At 43.3% G+C, this 24,032-nt stretch overlaps 1 protein-coding gene across 2 annotated transcripts; it reads right to left on the bottom strand.

The window, feature by feature from the left end:
- Nucleotides 1–6,080: 6,080 nt before the first annotated feature.
- fus.S (FUS RNA binding protein S homeolog) lies at nt 6,081–16,165 on the bottom strand. Of its 2 annotated transcripts, none has more exons than XM_018242085.2 (15): nt 16,029–16,165; nt 13,092–13,116; nt 12,825–12,982; nt 11,851–12,010; nt 11,496–11,764; nt 11,194–11,377; nt 9,919–9,953; nt 9,001–9,039; nt 8,803–8,909; nt 7,531–7,660; nt 7,229–7,330; nt 6,831–6,954; nt 6,639–6,739; nt 6,419–6,560; nt 6,081–6,293 (listed from the first exon to the last, which is right to left on the bottom strand). In XM_018242085.2, exons 1-15 carry the CDS (start codon nt 16,039–16,041, stop codon nt 6,257–6,259), a joined length of 1,626 nt encoding a protein of 541 aa, XP_018097574.1. In that variant the 5' UTR covers nt 16,042–16,165; the 3' UTR covers nt 6,081–6,256.
- Between the last annotated feature and the right edge of the window lie 7,867 nt (nt 16,166–24,032).

Below are 24,032 nucleotides of genomic sequence, written 5' to 3'. Positions count from 1 at the left end.
TACATTAGATAGGTATAAGAAGGGGTTGGATGGTGTTTAGCAAGTGAGGGAATACAGGGATATGGGAAATAGCTCATAGTACAAGTTAATCCAGGGACTGGTCCCATTGCATTTTGGAGTCAGGAAGAAATTTTCCCCCTCTGAGGCAAATTGGAGAGGCTTTAAATGTTTTTTTGCCTTCCTCTGGTCAACTGGAAGTTAGGCAGGTTATATTTAGATTTAAATGGTTGAACTTGATGGACGTTTGTCTTTTTTCAATCTAACTTACTATGTTATAGAAACTTATGGGAAATGTACTATGCAGGGCTGTGCACCAGGCGTGTTCTATGCGACTAATATTTAAGGAATGAGGTGTCAGATCTATATCTGAAGTGTCCCAAAACTCTTTCTTTGCTGGAGGCTGGTTTCCTTGTTGACTCACATTCCTGAGGCGCTACACAAAGCAGTACAACAATGAGCAGTTGCAGTAATAGAACATGCCTTGCTCTTAGGCCTGGTCTCCATAATAGAACATGCCTTGCTCTTAGGCCTGGTCTCCATAATAGAACATGCCTTGCTCTTAGGCCTGGTCTCCATAATAGAACATGCCTTGCTCTTAGGCCTGGTCTCCATAATAGAACATGCCTTGCTCTTAGGCCTGGTCTCCATAATAGAACATGCCTTGCTCTTAGGCCTGGTGGGGATAGCGAGGGAAGCTGGCATGTGTTGCATGACAAGGATGTACAACCTGGGCATGGGTAGAAGCCTGACCATCTCAGGAGTAGTCAAAATATCAGGGATAACAAGAGAGGAGCCAAGCTCAATGCAGAATCAGATAAGAAATGTTACACCTTGTGTCTTGGCTTTCTGTAGCATCCCCCTTCCCCCACAGCCCTATAGCAGTGAAGATCTGTGCCTCCAAAATTACCCCAGTAGTTCTGTGCTGCTGTCACCCCTCGTGCATCTATATAATATAAGATTCACAGTGCACAGCTGATTAGTAATTAATTCATGTTCACATTATGGTGCAACATAGAAACCAGTGCAGTCTGTATCAGGATTGATTCATAACCAGCCCTGTAGCACCAGCTTATGTGACAGTTGTGATCTCACTTTCTGCTAATGTCATGATGGACTTCTGACAAGCCCTAAGCTAGAGTCCTGCACGGGTCCATTTTTTGGAACCTGTACCCGACCCATATCTGCAACCTGCAATCCGCATTCTTACCTGCTTGGACCCGCTACCCCACCAGCAAATACCTTATCCGCAACCCAGACCCGCTGACCATCAAGAATCAGGAAGTGCTGTCATTGGAAACCGGAAGTGACATCATCGGAAGTAGGCGTGATCAGAAAAAAAGGAGTAAAAATTGCTAGTGAGAAGACCCATGGCAGAACCAACGACTGCGTCTATACCCTCCCCCCGAACTTCTACCCGCAACCCACAGGGTACCGCAGGTTTTTGCGGTTAACCCACGGGTACCCGACCCACTGCAGGACTCTACCCTAAGCACCTCAGAGCACACCGAGCATGTACAGTGCCAATGACTAGAGTCCTGCACGGGTCCATTTTTTGGAACCCGTACCCGCAACCTGCATTCTTACCCACTTGGACCCGTAAGTACCTTATCCGCAACCCGGACCAGCTGACCATCAAGGATCAGGAAGTGCTGTCGTAAACTGGAAGTGACATCATCGGAAGTAGACGTGCTCAGAAAAAAGGAGTAAAAATCTATACTGTGAAGACCCACTGCCCGACCCGCGTCTCTACTCTACCTGGAACTTCTACCCGCAACCCACAGGGTACCGCAGGTTGTTGTGGGTAACCCGCGGGTACCCGAACCGCTGCAGAACCACTGACACGGATGGCCTAACAAGCTCAGAAGATGGAGAGCTGCCGTGGACAACTATGAAGTCCACCCAGGATCTGACTGCCATGCACAGTAGATTCCTTGGCAGGTAAGTGCCCATGTTCAGTCTAGGAGGAAAAAGTGCTAGCTGCCAACACATGGGGTGAGTTGGGTGCAGTTTCCCAGGAGCCACTGCAAATAATGGGATTTTGGCCAGGGTACAGGGCCACCTTTAGCAATCAAGGGGCACCATACAAAAGTTTTTTCTTGGCCCCCACCCCTGATCCACCCCAGCCAAGGCCAAATTTGTCAAACCCCACCTACTCCCTGGCAAGCCCCGCCCCCTGAAAACCACGAATAGCGTGTTTCCATCTCGCTCTGCCACAGTCTCTGCAGTTCCCCCTGTCTGTGGCTATTAGCGAGTACCAGCGGCAGATACTGGGACTGTGTGGGAAACAAACAAATACAAATTCCCAACCCAGGATTGATTCCCTTTTTCTTTTCTTTTTCACCCACTGCACCCAAGCTCTTCCTTCCCTCGCTACCCAGATGTGGACTGTTCCCACCAGGGTCGGACTGGGGGGCCCACCTTGCTGTGCGCTCACTTGCTGCTGCCCCACGCTGGCGTGCATGCCCAGGCGGCGCCTGTACCAGCTAAGTTTTTTTCATATCTCACAATGGGGTCTAGAGGAAGGGGCGAGACTGCTGGCTGGTGTATAGGGACTACCCCCAAGTGAATGGTGGGTGGTGCAGCCACAGAATGGTAGGCAACGTGGAGGCATAGCAAATAGAGCTCGATGTTGAGCGGGAAGGGACGGGGTTGCGCTGAGGGAGGTAGTGAGCGCCATTGGGGACAGCCCAGGATTATCACTCTCACTCTCCCGGGTCTTTTGAAAAGTGCAGCACTGCCAGGCCCCCCCTTCAGTCCTGGGCCTGGTTCACTTGTACCCCGATAGCGGCCCTGCCAGGGTATCATTGCCGCACTTGCGGCTTCTGTTGGCGCAATGACACCGCTGACTCTCATAGTGTTTAATAAAGATCCTTGGCTCTGATCTGCAGCTGCCCCTGGTCTGCCAAGCCTTCTGAACCCCTGGATCAAGTTTCTTTATGGTTACTTACTGTAAAAACTGCGACTGAGTTTGTAGGACTGATTGATGTGTCTACCAGCCATCTTGCAATAGTGCATTTTTAGTTTCATTTGTTATAGTTCGTAATAGTTTTGCCAAGCCCTCGTGGTTAGGAGAATATGACACCAACAGGGAGTGAGAGCGCCAGAAGGCTTTGTCATTGGCTTGAATGGGGCAAACGGAGGGCCAGTTCCTACTTTATGTGAAAACTGGAACCCCCCCCCCCTGGAGCACCACTTTATCCTTGTGAATCACTAGCCACGGCTCTTTGTAGGAAAGTGCTGCCATCTCAGAGACTCTTTTTGCTGAGGTAATAGCAATAAGGAAGGCTACCTTTATGGATAGACACTTGACATCACAGGAATGGATAGGCTCTAAAGGCTGGATATTGACATGCTCACTAACTCTACTAGTCTGCTCACAATCTGGAACAATGAGGACGGTCGTTGTGTATTCCGGTTTTATTTTGCTGATGATTATGGGCAGGAGTAACAGTGGGAATGCATACACTATGTGGGATTTCACTAGATTTGTCAGTATCCCTGTTTTTATGCAACCAAAACTTGATTCAAAAATAAGCATCTGCTTTAAAGCCACTGGGAGCAACATCCAATGGGCTAGGTGAGCAACGTGTTACTTGCGATACACTGGTTGGGATCACTGATATATTGGCAGCTCTGCATGAGTGACCCTCTTTTTTTGGTTTCCTGGAAAAGGCCACAACATCCGTGTGTAAGTGAGGTTTATATAGGGAGCTCTGTATGTCTGACCCCCCATTGGTGATCACCATATATCCCTTTGTGCTCCTGCCAGCAAGTTGGGAATGGCTATTCCATTGGGAGACAGCTCTGGGTGCCTCCATTGTAACTAGAATCTGTATTATCAGCAAAGAAAAATAAGAATGTGAAAAATAAAGAAAGAGAAAACTCATAAGTAGGATTTCTGTCCTTCACCTCCAAGGCAGTAAAAAAGAACTGAGGAGGAGAGGTGGAGCCAGCCTATACGACCTCAGCAAGGTGTCAACAGTCTAACCCTTCTGACCTGCCTCCAGAGTTGAAGCTAAACATGACCCACACGTCTGCACTGACACACGGTGAAGGTGACTAAGCAAAGTATAATGGCCCCTAATGGACATTATACACAGAGCGGGTGCCCTTTAAATTCTAATGATTTCCATTGTAAAAATCCATAGGTAGGAATGCAAATGATGCTGTAGTGAACATTTTCTCTTGGTTGTGTGAGCACTGTAGTGTTATTAGTTAGCAGACATGGCAACTCCCACCGCTGCAGGCAAAGGACAAATAGTGGACACCAAGCCTTTATTGATACGCCGCTGGGCACAGGTGTTCTAAGTCATGTAGAAATACAGATACTGCTGGTCCAACTGGTCTCACCACAATCACAAAAGAAGGAAGCAGGTACCGGCACACAGGTGCAATTCAAGTAGGGGAATTAACCCTTACGTGTTTATTCAGTCGACACACAACGTTTCGGGGGGCACTCCCCTGACGAAGGGGGAGTGCCCCCCGAAACGTTGTGTGTCGACTGAATAAACACGTAAGGGTTAATTCCCCTACTTGAATTGCACCTGTGTGCCGGTACCTGCTTCCTTCTTTCGTGCAGTATCGTGGAAGTGCCGACTTCCTAGGGTCTGAGCACCAGGTCTACTACTCCTTAGGGCTCGGGTGTGCACGTGAGTGTGTCTCTCACCACAACCACACTCAGACTTGTGCAGCGGAAAAACACACCTTTATCTTCTCCTCTTAAAAGCCTGGTGTGAAGTGCAGGGCTTTTATCAATAGGGAGAACATAGGAGGTGAAGACAAAGAAAAGGTAATAGAAGTAGTAGAGATGCCAAGAGTGGCAAGTGTGTCCAGTAAACTACCCTATTATCATTGTTTATCCCAGATCACTATCTCCTGCCTCTTCATGCCGAGTTCTGGGTCAGATGACCGGTAAGTCAAATACATATTTTAGGTGGGCTCCCCTTACATAGCAAATGTTTTAGAGCAAACTCAAATAACCAACACAAATAAAATAGAACCACTCTAGCGAACACACCCTACATGCAGCAAAACAGGATTTGCATCAGAGATTATTTGAACGGCTCCAATACATCTTCCAGCCAGTGGCCCCCCCCCCAACCTTTTTTTTTATTAGTAGTAAGCCACATTCACACTTGGTTCCTGGGGATGCCAAATGTGGGCTCTGATTGGCTATTTGATAGGTCCTATGTGAACTGGTCACCTACAGAAGGCTCTATTTAGCACTGCACCTGGTCTTTGTGCAACCAAAACTTGCTTCAAAGCCAGGAATTCAAAAACAAACACCTGTTTTGGGGCCACTGTTTTAGGCAAAGGGTGCATCTCCCCAAGTATGTATTAGACCTGTCAATTAAAAACTGGCTCTACCTACTGTATGAAAATTTGCCTAATACAACAGATTACAAATTCCTACAGATCTGAGCCTTATTCTTCTGTATGCCGTCAGTATGTGAATGTGCCAAAGGGAGATTGGGTTCATCACATTCAAGCTGCACTCATATTCCCATAGGCTGGTTCTACACCTGTGTAACATATATATGTGCTAAATACATGCAGATCATTTCTCAATATAAGCAGCTATCGGGAATAGCCTGGACCAACCAGTTGCAAAACATTTCAGTGAATGTCCATCCTGCAAGACAATTCTAATTGCAGATTTTTGCATTCGTATGGCTTCAGGAGGCATCTTGGCTATACATGCTGCATGCCCTAATCTCAATCCGTTAAACATATCATATCAACTTTAGATTGTTGGAGAAAAGGCTTTTAAACATGGTTGAAAGTTAGGCGCTACTAGACAGAGGTACAGTAAATCCAATAAAGACATTAAATGAGCCAATCTGTATATAACACAATTAAGATAAACACTGCCATGCAAAGTACTGTATAAGCAGATGTGCTGCTCAAACCAGTAATGTGCTTTTTATGATCTATTGTCCGTTTATATTATGTCCATATTACAGGCAGCACAAAGAAAGAAAACTGTTCTACAAGTTCCATGAGAATTTTCGGTTTACTTTTAATTCCACCCCAAACATGCACAACTTGCATTGCAGTACAGACTTAAGAGTACACACACAAAAGGTAATTTGTTTAATGGGTAAGGAATTTACAAATACTGTTAAAATTCACAGGCGCACAGCGGAGGTAATACAAAGTGTACACAAATTCAGCATATTCAGAAAGAATCCATAGGACTCATCCTGACATACAAAATAAAACATAAGAAACTGTAGAAATATCGAGCTGGTCCCAGCTAATAAGGCCTGTCCCTTCTGTCTTGCCTATCTCCCCTAGGGAAACAAACAAAAAAAAATTTACACAACAGTTTAGTGGCAAAAATGATTTATCCTACCAAAAAAGAAAAGACTACACATGTGCAGCCACCATAAACTACATGAACCACCATTACAATTACCTGGAATCCATTTTCCCTGGGCCAAATCCTCCACGATCTCCACCTCGGCCGCCTCTAAAGCCACCCCTGTCACCTCCCCTACCTCTGAAGCCCCCACGATCAAAGCCCCCACGGCCACCTCTTCTTTCGTCTCCAAAACCACCTGCAATTACATTGTGCATGAGAACCACCAAGACATGATGCACAAAAAAAACTATGCCTCAAATCTAAAGATACTGACCACCCATGCTGGAGCCGCCTGGACCACCAGGACCTTCAGGTTTAGGAGCCTTACACTGGTTACACTCATTTCTCCAAGAGAAGTTCATGTTCTCACAGCCCCTGCAAAGAGATGAACAAATCAGCCACACATGCAACTAGAGATGCAAAAGATTAAAAAGAAAAAAAACAACCCTGATTTGCCTATACTTACGGGTTGGGGCATTTCCAGTCTCCAGCTCGTTGTTGGCCTCCTCCACCACTTGGGTATCCACCACTACCTCCCCGGCTGCTGCTTCCTCCAGGGGGCCCTCCAAATCCACCGCGTCCCATGGGTCCTAATTACAGAATTAAAGATCACAACAGTGAATGTCTAATTTTTTTCCCAGACAGCACAAAACCGCAAGGCATTGGCAATATGCTAATTGCTGTGCTTCACTGTTATGCCTTTACACACACAATCAGGACCACTTGCTGTATCACCAGTAAAATCACACTTCTGTATATGCAAGGGCAACTTTTCCAGTATCAACTACAAAAGTCAGTATTTATCTGTGTGCAGAGAACTAAATATTTTTCAAATAGTATTATTGTAAAAAGCAATTAACTCACCACCACGTCCTCTGCCTCTTCCATTGCCACCGCCTCGGCTATTGAAATCGGCTCGTCTTGTGGCAAATGACACTTTAATCGGATTTCCTGAGAACTCTTTGCCTGCAGATAAAAGTAATATTCAATTCATATTCTGTAGCTCTCACATAATTGGAATACTTTTCAGGAGTTATTTTATAATCACAATTTTATATTGACCACTGACAATGGCTTTAGTAAAAATAAAGAATCTGTTACAGACATGTTTTTTTTAAGTATTTATAATTTAGCTTTCTATATTAGTTTGAAAAAAAGCAACTCACCGTCAAACCAATCAATAGCGGCCTTGGCAGATGGAGGGTCATCAAAGGAAACTGTGGCTTCTCCTTTCAGTTTGCCAGTTTCACGGTCTGTATATAGGTTGATCATTGGCTGCCCAGTCTTCTTGTTTATCTAGTTAGGGAGACAATGAATGTTACTAGATCTTTCCAATATTGCTGAAACTTTTAAAATGGTCTTATCTCAAAGTTCATAAATAGGCTTAAAGGATAAGTAAACCTTTAAAATAAGTGAATACAATTGATGAAGGGGCTATTGAAAGCACTTTTGTCATTTACATTCATTATTTATTTTTTATTCCTAGATATTAAGGGATACATGTACTGTTAATATGAATGAATTGTGTTACAGCAGCGCCACCTGCTGGTCAGTTTCCCACCAGTCTGACCAGCAAGTAGTCAAGGAAGTTGTCAGGAGAAAGAAAGAGGCTGCTCTGATGTTCTTCTGCTTAGGAAAGATTTGAGAAAGGTTTCTAATTTTTTTCCTAAGCAGAAGAACATCAGCCTCTTTCTTTCTCCTGACAACTCCCTTGACTACTTGCTGGTCAGACTGGTGGGAAACTGACCAGCAGGTGGCGCTGTTGTAACACAATTCATTCATATTAACAGCACATGTATCCCTGAAAGCAGGGGTCCCCAACCCTTTTCACCCATGAACAACATTAAGATGTAAAAGTTGGGGCGCAACACTAGCATGTAAAATGTTTCTGGGTGGTGCCAAATAAGGGCTGTTATTGGCTATTGGTAGCACCCCTTAAAGGAACAGTAACACTAAATTTTATGTGACAAATCCACTCTAAACTGCTTCAATAACAGCTCTATTGTGCATGAAGTTTATTATATTCAATGCTTTGTCCAAAAAACTATCATACCCTGCTCTTAAGATCATACTACTGTTATCACAAGTTTGGCCACATATGATACTGCTGAGCTAATCAGAGATTAATCAGCTAATTTTCTGACCTGTTTAATAGCATAGGTGCTTTCCACCCCATTAATTTGCTCACACAAACCTCAACCGATGTCAACATCTGTACGTGTATGGACATAGGACTTCTTTTTAGTTTGGTGCCCAAAAATTTTAGACATATCTAATACCCATGAACATGCCAATAGCCATTAACAATAAACCCAGCCCAGTTAATCAGGGGTAAAGGCACAACCACTGACTAATTAACTCCACACTTTGTAATAACTTTCAAATATGTGGACCATTAAACTATATTTAAGATATATACAATAGTGCCGATAACTCACCTTGATGATGCCAATCTGTTTGAAGTAGTCCGCAACTGACTCAACTGTAACATTCTCTCCAAGTCCTTGCACAAAGATTGTGTTGTTGTCAGAGTTGTCTTGTTCAGCTACAAAGAAATAAACCATTCATTATTTGACATGCAATGTGCTGCACAGCTGTCACACTTTCCAGAGCTTAATTTAACATTGGATACTGACCCATTTCATTTCTGGGGGGTCCGCCACCTTCATGTGGTCCTTTAAAGAAAAGCAGAGAGAGTGCTATTTTAGAAAGTGAATTTGCACTGGGTGCAGCACTACAAATACTAAAGCCCACACCCAAACACTCACAAAACACCCATATGAACCATCACTTAAACATTAAGACACTGGAACCCAAATCTGAATAACTGAATTGTATTCTTAGAAGACATTTGAGGGTAGCAGAAAACCCATAATATATAGGCAGAGCGGTATTGTGTAAACCTTATAGCCTAATACCACACAAGCAATTAGACATGAACCATTGCAGCAGATTAATGATACCATGAGTATTGTGAATGCACTTTTCTAGTTCAGTTTTTTTCCCTGCTTGCACAATTCCCTTTGGATGCATTGGTGATTTTTTTCCTAGTCATTTTACATGTTAAATAACTGCACACACTTCATTCCAGAATATAAACGGTTACATTCTAGCCAGTGACCGGAAGGTATCATACACCATTATATGTACAAGCCACCTCTGTACCACAACCTGTTTTTCTTTTTTCTTTAAGTCAGACCATAAGTTTCCTACATGGTTACACTTCATCCACTTATAGTAGAGTATATTTACCAAGAACCCAATCTTAACATGGTTTGTAAATGACCCAGTTTGTAAGCATGCATAAACCACATCTGTGCTTGCCCTTATTAAATATGTTCCCTGAATCGGTCTCAGTGCACACCATATTGTTTGCTCGTTTTGAAGTTTGATGTAACCGTTTATTATTTCACAAAAGTTACCAACACCGGAATGTTTTAGAGCCCACTATTTCACAATGGAGTATTCCAGTTAAACACCCAGTTCTTTATGAATGACTTTAAATGGAAAACAGTACAGGAGTTTGGGTTTGAGATTTTGAACTCTTCACTTACCACCAAATTTACTGAATCCTCCCCGTTCACCACCGCTGAGAAGACAATTAGGAGAAATTGAAGTTTTTGTTTGACTTTCCCGAGGCTACAGTAGTTTTCTTATTCAGCAACACACACCGAGTCTAGGCTTGCCAGCACTCTGTACAACTAACACACTTGCTTCTTTCAGTAAATTCCACTGATAGGGTTTGCTACACGACGCCTTCTTTCATTCTAAGCCATTTGTGGCCAATTCAAAATTACACTTTTCTCTAACAATTAACAGAAAGTGTTTTCTAGTTTTGATCATCACACTCAGGTTTTACATCATACTGCAGACACCATTTCTTTCAGTGGCAGTTCATTATGATTGTGTATACCAAGCTTTGTTCAGCGTAACCTTTGAGTACCAAGGAGTTTTGGGTTTAGGTACTTTGGGTACCTCTAAAGAAATCATTGTAACACTAAACTTATATATAATGTGCTGATAAATCTACTGTGAAAGCTGACGACACCTTGAAAACCTGTAGCACATAAAATGCAGAGTTTGTTAACATAAAGCAGAGAGCAACAAAGCAAACAAGATTTGGCAGTTTTATTCCTAACCCTGCTAGTGCATACTCACCATAGCCCAGCAATAGTGCAGTGACCACTGCAAGAGCAAGTTTACTACACTGCTACTATCAGCACATATAAACACTTGACAATGTAACAATCCCACCCCTTGATGCGACTTGGAAACAGCAACCATATTCACGCTTTAATTTTCCAAGAAATGTCTGGTATTGAGTAATCCACCCAAAACAGTTGCATTACCCAGACTGTCCTTATAACCTTTTTTTGAGTTGATAGCTTGAGAGATTCAGCTTACCACATTAAATCCATAGAATACAGTGCTGTTACTCTCAGCTGAAATGCACAAAGACTCAAAGAACCCCACACCTGCCTGATTCATATTTTTCAAGTGAGCAGAATGCTTTTTTTAGCATCACCTTTTTCATACACTTTCAGTACCCATGATGTACAGACTCAGAATCTAAATGTGGCTTGAAACACCTTCCTCTCTTTACACCCATGATTAAGAGTTGTCAGTGCTTAGGAATCTGTTTACAAACGCCATAACCACATCCCGATGCTGTGAGATTCAGTGGCCCCAGTGTATATTCTTAATATGTTCAGCTACGCATCACAGTCCAGAACAAACATGAATTCTCTTAAAGTGCTTCCAACACAGAACTTTTCAAACATTACACACTCACACCTATTAATTCTAACTTCACCCAGCAATACACCTACCCCATGCCTCCTCTGCCACCGCGGGTGCCCCTCCCACGGCTGTCAAAGCCGCCTCCTCCTCGCCCACCAAATCCTCCGCGTCCCCTGCCGCCTCTGCTGTCTTGCCCTCCATAGCCACCCTGATCAGATCCACCACCATAGCTTCCGCTGCCCATGGAAGGAGAGTCCTGATTATATCCACCAGCTGCAAAGAGATCAAACATCAGGCACTGCAGAAATACATTAGGCAATTTCTACACTTCAAACTAAAGCGGAAATATAATTAATTTATTAAAAAGCAATGAAGAAGCTCAATACTTTACTTTTTGATACCTCACCTCCACCGCCACTATATTGTGTTTGCTGCTGGCTATAGCCCTGAGGCTGGTTGTAGCTTGATTGCTGCTGTCCATAAGAGCTTGGCTGCTGCTGCTGACTGCCGTAGCTACTCTGGCCCTGCTGGCTCCCATAACTGGATTGTTGTTGACCTCCATAGCTGCTCTGCTGGCTTCCATAACCCCCACTTGCCTGCTGTCCATATCCACCACTTTGTTGCTGCTGGTAGGAAGGGGACTGGGAGCTCCCACCATAACTAAAATAGTGACAACATTTTAGTTTTCACATAAAGGTAAAATTCCATTAGCAATTAAATGTGCGCATCCATGTTCTGAAACTCACCTTCCTGTGTTGCTACTGGCTGGAGGCTGCTGCGAGTAGCTAGAATAAGAGGACGGCTGCTGTGGCTGCCCGCTGCCATAAGAGGACTGAGATGATTGGGAGTTTCCATAACTTCCAGATCCATACCCTTGTTGTGGAGCTGACTGAGAACTATACCCAGCTACAAAGAAAAAAAGTGCAATTACTTTTAAGGGGTCAATGGATTTATAGGTGGTATAATTTTTGTTAGACTAATAGTATGGTTAGAGGTTCAGGAGTTGGCCATTATTGTAATGCCGCTAACCTCCCGACCATATTTTTTCAGATTTTGATGGTTGGGTGTATTTCATGGTACTGCTAAATAATGCCCACTCTATTTGCATTTGAATGGATTTTCCGATTATCTGCTTGCCATATGAGGTTACTTCTTGCCAAAAGAATTGTAATTTTGAACATGACCAAAGGTTGTGTATTAAGTCGGCTTTTGGGCACTTATAAAATGGGAAATCTTTCTTCTGATATCTTCTAATTGGAGTTAGATAACAGCTGTGAAGTATTTGGAGAGCCATCTCTTGATATCTACTTGCTGGGAGTAGTTTCAATATGTGTAAATGTTGTTTTAGGATATCTGTTTTTGTTATATTTGGGATGTCTCAACAATTTAAATCCTGATATGAATATTAATACGGAATATAAATATGAAACATTGTGCAGGGTAGATGCATTGTTAGGGGGGTATAGAATACAGATTGAACTTAATTTTTAGTGTTACTGGTACTTTAATTAGAAATCTCAAAGACACTATAGTGAAATGCTAAAATAGTAAGCTGTGCACTGTATGTACCTTAAAATCAAAAATGTGCATGCTTACAAAATGACCACTCATATGTTAATACAGTAAAAATATGGCCCAGTCTCTAATCAATAACTGCAATGACTTGCTATAAAACAAAAATCTGATCCCATGCACACGGTTATATCACAATGTTACATACAGCTCTGATCTTGACCATACGCAGAGCTGTAGCCACTCTGTCCATACGAGGAGCCACCTGCAGATTGGCTGTAGCCACTGTAACCTTGCTGGCCGTAGGTCTGGCTGCCCTGCTGCTGACCATAACCCTGGCTTGGCTGGGAGGGATATGCCCCATACCTAAAATACAAAGTCAATGATTAAGACCAGCAAAAGGATATATTTTAGGAAAAGAATGGTTTGTAAAAAACATAACTAGGCTCAAGATAAATATAAGAATGGTTCTTACCCTTGGCTAGCTTGCTGGGAGTAATCTAGAAAACAAATTAATAGTATCAGTAAACAGTATACATGGACAGGAGACAAACCAATAACAAATATGAAAAATTGAGTGAACCCCAGAGCTAAAAGCAGATTCCCCACTCCAATCAGGTATGGGATCCCTTAACCAAAAACTAAATGTGATGTATTGCCCATAGATTTAGACCCCTTTTTCAATTACTTTCCAATATTTATTTTTTACTGTTATTCCAAAATATAAGTTTAAAGAAAATATGTAAAAAATAAGAATGTACCAGCGCCTTATTCTCATTTCCCTGCTCCCTGAATTCCCAGGCTGTGCACTCAGCTCACTGCACTGTAGGACAGGAACCAATCAGCAGCTAGCAGGACCTGATAGGGAACTGAAGCCTGTCTGTGCTTGTGTGACTGCAGGGCTGTGATTGGCTGTCCCCCTCCTACTGTGCTTCTGGCAGGGACCGTTAGGACACGCCCACCCCTCATTTGAAACACAGACAGGGACCAGAGAACATCTATAGGGAGCTCAAATAAAGGGGCTGTTTTTATAGATAATTTTTAGCTCCATATAAAAGCAACACCTTATAAAATTAGGGTTCTCATTTATCCTATATATCTCCTTAAAAGTTGAATGTTGGTGTCTCTGGTGTTTGAGTCTGACAAGCTCAGTAATTCAGGTGCAGACTCTGAACTGACAATTTTGCAACATTCAGTCGATACATTTCTCAGCAGCGGAAGAATATCAGCAACTATTGTATCAATTCCTTTAATGAAACTCAGGGATTCTGCTAAGCAGGGACAAAGATAGATAAGAAATGTATCAGTTTAAAACCAGCCAAATACCTTCCCAAAAGGCCATTACCAAAGCCTTGTACACAGCCAGTGACGCTGCCAAATTGGTCCTTAGGGACCGGAGTGTGTGGCCATTTTAGTGTCTAATGACAACAGGCCATTAAAACAATTTACAGGGGTTGTTCATGTCAAGTTTTGAGTAAATAGTGTTGCATTTCTTAAAGGGGAACAGGAATTTTGGTTTGAAAACACATCACTTAATAAAGCTGCTCCAGCAGAATTCTGCACTGAAATCTGTGTCTAAAAAGAGCAAACAGACCTTCTTATATTTCATTTTGAAATATGAAATGGGGCTAGACATATTGTTGGTTTTGCAGCTGCCACGAGTCATGTGACTTGTGCTTTAGTTGCATGAAAACCAGGTGTACCACTTAAATATTACTGTAGGCTGCCAGTCTACATAGGTACTACATGTTTCAGATCCGGAGGATCCTTCCCCAGGTACTTCTATTAATATATCTGAGGAAGGATCTCTGGATGCAAAGCAGCTTGTTTATATAAACTATAGTAGTACTTATCTGTTATCTACTGTGTATCCTGTGCTTGAATGGCTGCCCCCATGGCTACACAGCAACTTGTTTATATAAACTATAGTAGTACTTATCTGTTATCTACTGTGTATCCTGTGCTTGAATGGCTGCCCCCATGGCTACACAGCAGCTTGTTTATATAAACTATAGTAGTACTTATCTGTTATCTACTGTGTATCCTGTGCTTGAATAGCTGCCCCCATGGCTACACAGCAGCTTGTTTATATAAACTATAGTAGTACTTATCTGTTATTTACTGTGTATCCTGTGCTTGAATGGCTGCCCCATGGCTACACAGCAGCTTGTTTATATAAACTATAGTAGTACTTATCTGTTATCTACTGTGTATCCTGTGCTTGAATGGCTGCCCCCATGGCTACACAGCAGCTTGTTTATATAAACTATAGTAGTACTTATCTGTTATCTACTGTGTATCCTGTGCTTGAATGGCTGCCCCCATGGCTACACAGCAGCTTGTTTATATAAACTATAGTAGTACTTATCTGTTATCTACTGTGTATCCTGTGCTTGAATGGCTGCTCCCATGGCTACACAGCAGCTTGTTTATATAAACTATAGTAGTACTTATCTGTTATCTACTGTGTATCCTGTGCTTGAATGGCTGCCCCCATGGCTACACAGCAGCTTGTTTATATAAACTATAGTAGTCTGTGACATAAGCACGCCCGTTTTACCAGTACAGATAATTATATTTGCATTACTTTGAAGGAGACATACAGGATAAATGAGAAAACCCCTAATTTTGTAGGCAATTATGAGTAATATACAGTGTTGCTTCTACATGGAGCTAAAATGTTATGATTTTAAAAACACAAAAAAGCCTTTTATTGGAGCTCCCCGTAGATGAGTTTAATTTCATTATCAGGAAGGAGTAAACTAGAAGCCCTTCAGTGGCCTTGGAACTACAAGATGACTTGGCTCCATCTTTCCTGTACAAGAAGCCTGGGGGTTTGATATAAAGCCTCAGCCAGAGATGTATTTCCCTGAGCTCAGATATCAGAGGCACCAGGGTCATCACTGAGGCAAATACAAGCTGGATCCCAATAGAAGAGAACAGAGGTCCCAGTCCCACACGCCCAGCCCGGATACAAAATGGCGCGGGGGGCGCACTGCGGATACAAAATGGCTGCCAACTGCGCATTCAGGACAATGGCGGGAGGAGCCAAAGTGCGGCGGGATCCGCTGCAACTGGAAAAGACGCCAAAAAAGACGCACAAATAGCAACATAAACGCAGATTTGCGCCCCGTGGAAAACACGCGGATTATAAACAAAGGCAAAATGGCGCCAAGGAAATCGCCCTCGTGTTTTCTTAGTCTTGTGCAATAAGAACAGCACTAATCCCACCTAAACAATCGCCCCACACTAATACCCTACTGCAGTCACTAATAACAACCAATTAACGCCTATACCGTGTGCCCCTCTGTACATACAGCCCAAATCTAGAGTGATTTACAGATATGTATATTAAAAAAAAAGCAGCCGAGTACAATGGCGGGGATCATAAAGCAACTGCGCGTGTTCTTACCGTTGGTGGCCATGTTGCGGTATCACTGATGTCCGGTACAGACCTCTGTCTTACACCTCCGCTGCGCACTGTGTGCCGGTCCGGCGCTTCTGCTGCAGCCCTTATATGCACTCGGGACAACCCATTATGCAAACCAAAGGGGGTGTGGCTATCAGGAATCCTGTCTATGACTTGAAATACCGGATAAACGAGCGCGGTACAGCTCTGTGATTTGTATTTATGAATTTAATAACCGTAACGTTGTTTGTGAAGAACTACAAAACAGAAATTATTTTTCCCTGTGCTGCGTATGTTGATGGTATGGCTCGGTAGTTAATCTGTGAGGTGATGCTTGTGTGTGTGTATTTGTGTGTGTGGAGGGAAAGATGGCGGCTCAGGCTGCTGGTCCTTTTCATTGTTGTTAAACCTCACTATGACTATCACGTTATTTATTCCATCCATTGATTTATAGTCCTAGGCCCTGCATATGGGATTATAAATTGTACCAGTCACACTGCAGTTAAGCATTCCCCAGGCCAGCACTGGGAGGCCACATAGGCCCTGGTACTTACAGTACAACCAAGGTTATAAATTGTACCAGTCACACTGCAGTAAAGCCCAGGCCAGCACTGGGACTCTGGGAGACAACCAAGGCTCTGGCATTTTTAGTACAACCAAGGCCCAAACTGTCCCTACCTGTGAACTTAAAGGGGATGTAAAGGCAATAAAATAAAATACAATTTTTACTTCCTATATAAACTTTTAATTAAAACACGTGTACCGTTTTTATAATAAACCTGACTGTATGCAGTGAAATTCTCCCTTCATTTACTTGCTGTGGATAGGAATCTTTAGACAGTCCCTAACTGCTCTGCAGGAAACAATCATACTTTCAAACAGCAGCCCCCCCCCACCTTACTTACCTGACCTCGAGCAGCTTTGTTTGTTTCCCTATAAAGCAGCCGGCGACTGTGTAGAGATTTGTATCCGCAGACCCAGTGCAGTCTGTATATCCTGATTATTAATCAGTCTTGCTGTATCAGCTTCTATGGCAGATATTATTTGACTTGTGCTGTTTTGATAATTTATGACGATCCCTGAGGTTAACCTCCCAAATGAAGCCCAGACCACACTGAGCATAAGCACAGTCTTGGTCTTGCAAAGATGTTTAACAAAGTTACAGGATGATGACTTTGAAAGCATAAACATTTGTTTAACAAAACATTTGCAGTAAGTTCATGTTTATGTTTAGTATACAAAATACAGCATTTCTAGCATTATTCTGCGAAAGGAAGCCTTCTGAAACCAGAAGATATTTACTTGTCTCATGCCATACACACAGCACTGCCTAGATACCAAAAATTAGAGTTTCAATTATCCCATAAGGCATCATGGGCGGAGACATGCAACGATTATTCTATTTGAGACTTTAGTTCCCCTTTAAGTCGGCCATAGATGTACAGATTTCATCCTTGTATCCAGGGGTGCTGTGCCAATGAGGCAAGTGGAGAAACTCGCGTCAGGCGGCAGTACCCCACTACTTACCAGAGGCAGAAAAAATTCCGCTCCTGGTAACTTTAGGAGCCACATTTCAGTTTTTCAAAGCAACAGCTTCAGGCAGTGGAGGAGCCAGTGTCCGACGAACGATCGGAAGCCGCAATCTTCCGACCTGCCACTAACTATTCAGATTAAATAAAGTAGTAAAAGAACAGATCAGACGATGTTCTGACCATGACAGCAACTGTACGTAAGTTATGTCTGACCAATTCTAGCGACAGTCTCCCATTTATATGGTCACTTAGCAATAATTATATAGTTACATAGGTAAATCGGGTTGAAAAAAGACAAAGTCCATCAAGTTCACCCCCTCCAAATGAAAACCCAGCCCCATACACACACCCCTCCCTACTGTCACATAAATGATATATACCCATATCTATACTAACTATAGAGCTTAGTATCACAATAGCCTTTGTATTATGTCTGTCCAAGAAATCATCCAAGTCCCTCTTATAGTCATTAACTGAATCATCACCCGGCAGTGCATTCCACAACCTCACTGTCCTCACTGTGATGAACCCCCTACTCTGTTCCTTTAAATGAAACTTCTTTTCTTCTAGTCTGAAGGGGAGACCTCTGGTACCTGATTCTCTTTATGGGTAAAAAGGTCCCCTGCTATTTGTCTATAATGTCCTCTAATGTACTTGTAAAGTCTAATCATGTCCCCTCACAAGCGCCTTTTTTCCAGAGAAAACAACCCCAACCCTGTCAGTCTCCCTCATAATTTAAGTCTTCCCTCCCTCTAACCAGTTTAGTTGCACTTAGTCTCTGCACTCTCTCCAGCTCATTTATATCCCTCTTAAGGACTGGAGTCCAAAACTGCCCCCCATACTCCAGATGAGGCCTCACCAGGGACCTATAAAGAGACACAATTATGTTTTCATCCCTTGAGTTAATGCCCTTTTTTATACAAGACAGAACTTTATTTGCTTCAGTAGCCACAGAATGACACTGCCCAGAATTAGACAATGAGATATTATTGTTAGCCGACAGAAATCTTCTAACCTGTACCATCGACTAAACGACCGATCACCAGGTGAGGCAGGTGAGGAAGAATCCACATCAGGCATTTTTATTGTTACAGGAGGCAAAAATCCAAGTATTTAGGCTCAGTAAATACAGTTCTGGGGACAAAGAGTTGGAATGTAATGGGTCTGGCAATAATGACAGCTGTGTATTGTACTAGGGTTACCAGATGGTGGTGGAAGTCAATTATTAGTGGGATTAGGGGAAGGCGAGTTGTGCAGTATGGCAAGTATAGATGAGGACTTCTATGAAACAGCTGGACAGCCTGCAGCCATAAAGGGGCTGAACTACAGCTTTCAGAATCCCTGTGATAGCGGACCTTACAGAAATATCTAGGGGTGCCTAACTGTTGGTACCCCCAAGTGGTTATAAATACTTACCTGACACCCCAGGCCAGTGCTCCTATCAGCAAAAAACTGCACTGGCCTGGGGTTCTGCCTGTGAGCACCACAATCATTCCTCTTCTTTGCTTCTCTATTTCCCGGGGCAGAAGCCTGAACAGTAGAACGAAATAGCCTGCGAAAAGGCAAAATGTAACAAAAAATCCAGCAATTTCCTTCTACTGTGAATGCGTCTGCCCTGGGAAATTTGAAAAGCGAAGAAGAGCATTGTTCCATGGTGCTCGCTGGCAGAACCGCAGGCTGGTGTAGTTTTCTGCAAGTAAATGTGAATACTAAACAAGAATCACCCCATGTGCTTGCTATGAGCCATTGTTTGTAATGTTGTTGGTCTGGGGCTGCGCATTCCATTTAATTAGCATCTCAATTCAATAAGCAGAAAGGCTTTGCCAGCTGTTAGCAGAGAGAAGGTAGAAGCCATAGACAGCCATTGATTCCAAATTCATGTAAAATGCATGAGCTGTGCAGGCACCATAAGGCCACCCCATAGGGTGAACTAGTCACAATAATAATGGGTTTGACTGCTCCAGGCTGTGCATTGTGCACTCTGTAATATTATGTGACAAAAAACATGGCAGGGCCAGAGGATGGTCTATAATCAGTAAAAGAAGTCTGATTGGGATCAATTGACATTGGTTTTGCCTTACTCTAATGCTGAGTGTATATCGAGTGTCCGTTCCATAATGAAGGGTTCCCCAACCTTTTTCACCCATTAGTCACATTCAAATGAAAAAGGAGTTGGGGAGCAAGACAAGCATGGAAAGGTCTCTGAAGATGCCCAATAAGGACTGTGGTTGGCTATTTAGTTGGCCTATGCAGACTGGCAGCCTATGGGATGCTCTGTTTGGCAGTACCTCTGCTTTTATGCAATTAAAACTTGCCTCCAAGCCAGGAATTCAAAAATAATAACCTGCCATTGAAGCAATATCCAAGGGGTTGTTGAGTAGGGTTGCCACCTTTTATAAAAAATTTTACCGGCTGCTGGGGCCTCAAATGGGTGGGACGTGATGTCAAAAGGGGCAGGGCCACGCAACGGACACCGCGGACGCTAGAAGAGGCAAAAGAAAAGGTAAATTGCAGGGGATTGGGGGCGATTGGGGGCAGGCCGACGGCTCCTTTTGATCGTATTACAAATTTACCGGCAGCTACATTGCCGGTAAATTTGTAATACTGGCCCCGGCCTTGGCAGGTATTTTACCGGCTAGGCCGGTAAAATACCGGCCGGGTGGCAACCCTATTGGTGAGCAAAATGTTGCTCACAAGTCACTGGTTGGGGATCGTTGCCATAAAGCATTACATGGTTGCTGTTGTGTGCTTGAGAGTAAATATAGTCATGAGTAGTGATGAGCGAAATTGTTTGTCAAGTTTCACCGCAAAAATGAAGCCCATACTGTAAGAAGTTCTGGGAGACCGGCACACGTTCTTACCTGCAGACACGCTGGCTACCGGGCTTCCTCTGTAGTGATGCATGCGTGAACTTGCCTATGCACACTTTCACACAGCCCAGCCAAAGGCACTTTTGTACTCCAAACCTTGCCCAAGGGGGTTTTTCAGTATCCTGATCCTGCCTAAGCCTATTATTATTGTTCCTGCCTGGTTTTTGACCCCTTGCCTGTCTGACTTTGAATCTTCGCAACCCTCCACTGACCTTTGCCTGAATTGACCACGGAATCCTGCCGCCAGCCATTGACTTTGCCTGAAATTTGACTATGCCTTTGCCTGATCCTTCTCATACCACGTTTGAACTACCTTGGCTGAGATTTGGATCCCTGCCTTCCCTCGCAGCAGAAAGCCCAGGGCCCCAAAAGGGCGTCAGTGAACACCGGGTGTTGGTAGGGCTCTCCTACTTCATCTACAAGGTAGGCCCTGTTAGCATTACGGGCTTCTAATCACTACAGTTCGTAACAAATACACTCTAGTGGGTGAAAAAAAATTTGCGCAGCAAAAATTTGTTGCGCAATTTGTCGTGCTGCAAAAAAATTGTCCTAATTTTTGCCATTTCTCAAATTTTTGGCGAAGCAAAACAGGTCAGGTTTGCCCATCACTATTCACGAGTAATAGGATACGCTTCTCCTCACAAGAACAAAATAGACATAGACAAGAAACAGTTCAAATGTTTACTTGTTTATTGTTCATATAGAATTTTGAATGTTATAAACATGGAACAGCACACATATTTACATGCTGTAAAACAGTCAACTTGTTTTATTGTAAAATCCAATAAAAAGAATTTGAAAAGAAAAAAAGGTTTTTATTGTAGAACACTGTAACTTTAAATCACATGCAGCTTTAGGGATCTCCTTACAGTCTCTCTTACAGTCTCTCTTACAGTCTCTCTTACAGTCTCTCTTACACTCTCTCTTACGTGGGTGCTGCCTGTAGTCACACACATGATCAGAAGTGCTTCCAACAAATAATCATCCAGTGTATACTCACAAGCTTCAGGATGAGGGTTCACATCACCCCAGAAGTAAACAAATACAAGAGTCCTCTGTACTAAACCCATTATCAATATATTTAGGACATTGAGACATGCCTTACCCTTTAAATAAAACAGGGATTGTTTGTCCATATATTGCAATATATTTAAGATGGCCAACTACATCACAGTTATCCCTGGTGTGGCCAGTCCTACACTCTACTTTATCTGATACATTAAGAATTCTATTACTTCATTATACATTATACATACAGTTTTCCCCCAAAAAGGTTTTCAACATTTCCCAGGACATCCTGGGTCACATTCCCAATCATGGCCAGTTATGCCCCCAATCCTCAGCCTCAGACTATAGAGGAGATTTTAAAAGTTGCCTGAATTGCCCTGAATGATTTTAAAGTGTTTCCCTGTAATTTATAGTTATGCCACTTAGGCACTTTTCACCTGGGCAGCCACCACAGCGATCACGTGAGTATAGCTGGAAAGGATGGGAGCTACAACATGGAGTTGGCCACTGCTCCTGTATAAACTATAACAAACCAGAAAGCATTGCCTACCCAATCCCCACTGAAGGTGAATCTCACAGGTGTCCCACTCTCCAAGGATCTCTCTGTCCCTGAGCCTGACCACTTGAGGCCCTAAACTGGCGGCATTATCACCGCAGGGTAGTAACCCTCCTGGTCTCCTCATTGGAGCATCTAGCTGCTCACTAAATAACCCCTGATCCTGTATTTCACTCATAGAGTGACTATAACAGAACTACCCTTGCACTTACTTCACCTATTCTGAACCCTTCCTTTGTTCCAGGCCCTATGAAGCACCATTGTACTTTCTCCAGCAAGCGTGCAAGTGTGCAGCCCAAAGAGACTGAGCTCATTGGACCTTCACCTTTGGCCATCTACTGGCCAGTCAGTGAACTGCCAGCACAATACTTTCACACAGGAAAGGAAACAGCTTCCCCTGTGTAATTGAGGAGCCAATCTAGTTGGCTAACTTATGCCCAGGGGACCAAAGGACCTAAGAGTAACAAAATCTTTACCCTGGGCCTGGGCTGCCCAGGTGAAAAGTCAGGATTTTCAAATTAGGAAAATTGAAAATAATGACGTGGTGATCAGCCAATCGCTGATTGCCATGTTATCTGACCTGCCCCTGACATCATCAGCCCACCCCCAACATCAGTGATCCACCCCCTGACATCATCCGCACCGCCCAACCCCTTTTCAGCAAATGAAAAGTTGGCAACCCTACACCTCCTGCATACCATTTCCAGCGCCGGAGCAGGTATAGGGGGGCCGCATGTAAAAATCTGAATTTTGGCTCATAAATTACTTTTTAACCACCCCTGGTTTCTCAACTAGCCGAATGCAAACAACACCCCCAGTTTTCCCTCAAAAAGATTTTCAACTTTTCCCAGGACATCCTAGGTCACCGTCCCAATCATGGCCAGTTATGCCCCAATCCTCAGCCTCAGACTATAAAGGAGATTTTAAAAGTTGCCTCAATTAAGGGGCCCTAAATGATTTTAAAGTATCTCCTAGTAATTTATAGTTATGCCAGGTTTGGCAGGCTTACAGATACTCTTCTGCCATATGAGGTCCTTTTCAGGCACGTTTCAAGGGCTGCTGCCGCCTGAGGCAGCAGCCCCAATGCCGCCCCGCTAGAGCAGTGAGCGCTATTGCGCTCGCTGCGCTAGAAGAGCCGAATTTCCTTTTTAAAAAATGGAAATTTGGCTCTTAAAGTTACCAGAGGCGGCTTTTTGCCGCCCCTGGTAACTGGCCGCTCCGTGCCGCCTGAGGCAAGATTCTCACCTTGCCTCATGGCTGGAGCGGCCCTGGTCCTTTTATTTTTAGATATCCGTCCTTAAAGGAGGCTATAAACCAGTGATCCCCAACCAGTAGCTCATGAGCAAACATGTTGCTCTCCAACCCCTTGGATGTTGCTCCCAGTGGCCTCAAAGCAGGTGCTTATTTTTTAATTCCAGGCTTGGATGCAAGTTTTGGTTGCAGTTGTACTGCCAAACAGAGCCTCAATGTAGGTTGACAATCCACATATAGGCTACTAAGTGGCCAATCACAGCCCTTATTTGGCACAGGAACATTTTTCATGCTAATGTTGCTCCCCAAATTCTTTACTTCTGAATGTTGCTCAGGGGTTCTAAAGGTTGGGGATCCCTGCTATAAACAGACAACAAATTCAAAAAATTTGAGGCTCCATGTGGGTTTTTTTGTTGATTTTTAATATGATGTAATAAAACTTTTTATTAAAAGCATGGATATAGAGAAATTATATAGTCTTACTTCTGTTTCGTCACTAGAGGTCTCTATCATGCCATAACATTTACTACATATTTCTGTGATCCAGCCTTTTTTGTGGATTAATATAAACAGACAAGAAGTCAAAATAACCAACTCAAGGTGCATCTGGTATGGACTTGGCATAAGAATAGTGGATCATAGAGGAACATGTTGGTCTGGTGACTCCTGGGGGTTATCTTCATGAAGTCATAGGACGTCTTCGGTGTTCAAGGCATGGGGATAGACCCATATTCTTCTCTAAGATTGTTGTATTACATTTATGCTGTTACATGTCCTTTAAGCTTCACCA

Source organism: Xenopus laevis, chromosome 9_10S (genome assembly GCF_017654675.1).
Source record: "Xenopus laevis strain J_2021 chromosome 9_10S, Xenopus_laevis_v10.1, whole genome shotgun sequence".
NCBI classification, from domain to species: Eukaryota; Metazoa; Chordata; class Amphibia; order Anura; family Pipidae; genus Xenopus; species Xenopus laevis.
This window is presented reverse-complemented; position numbering and strand designations above follow the sequence as displayed.

Bases quoted from the DNA above. Each gene is read 5' to 3' on its own strand.
- fus.S (XM_018242085.2), bottom strand. The intron at 12,011-12,824 runs GTATGTAACATT...TTTTCTTTGTAG, and splicing joins GTATGGTCAAGATCAGAGCT to CTGGGTATAGTTCTCAGTCA. The intron at 7,331-7,530 runs GTGAGTTGCTTT...TTTTATCTGCAG, and splicing joins CGCTATTGATTGGTTTGACG to GCAAAGAGTTCTCAGGAAAT.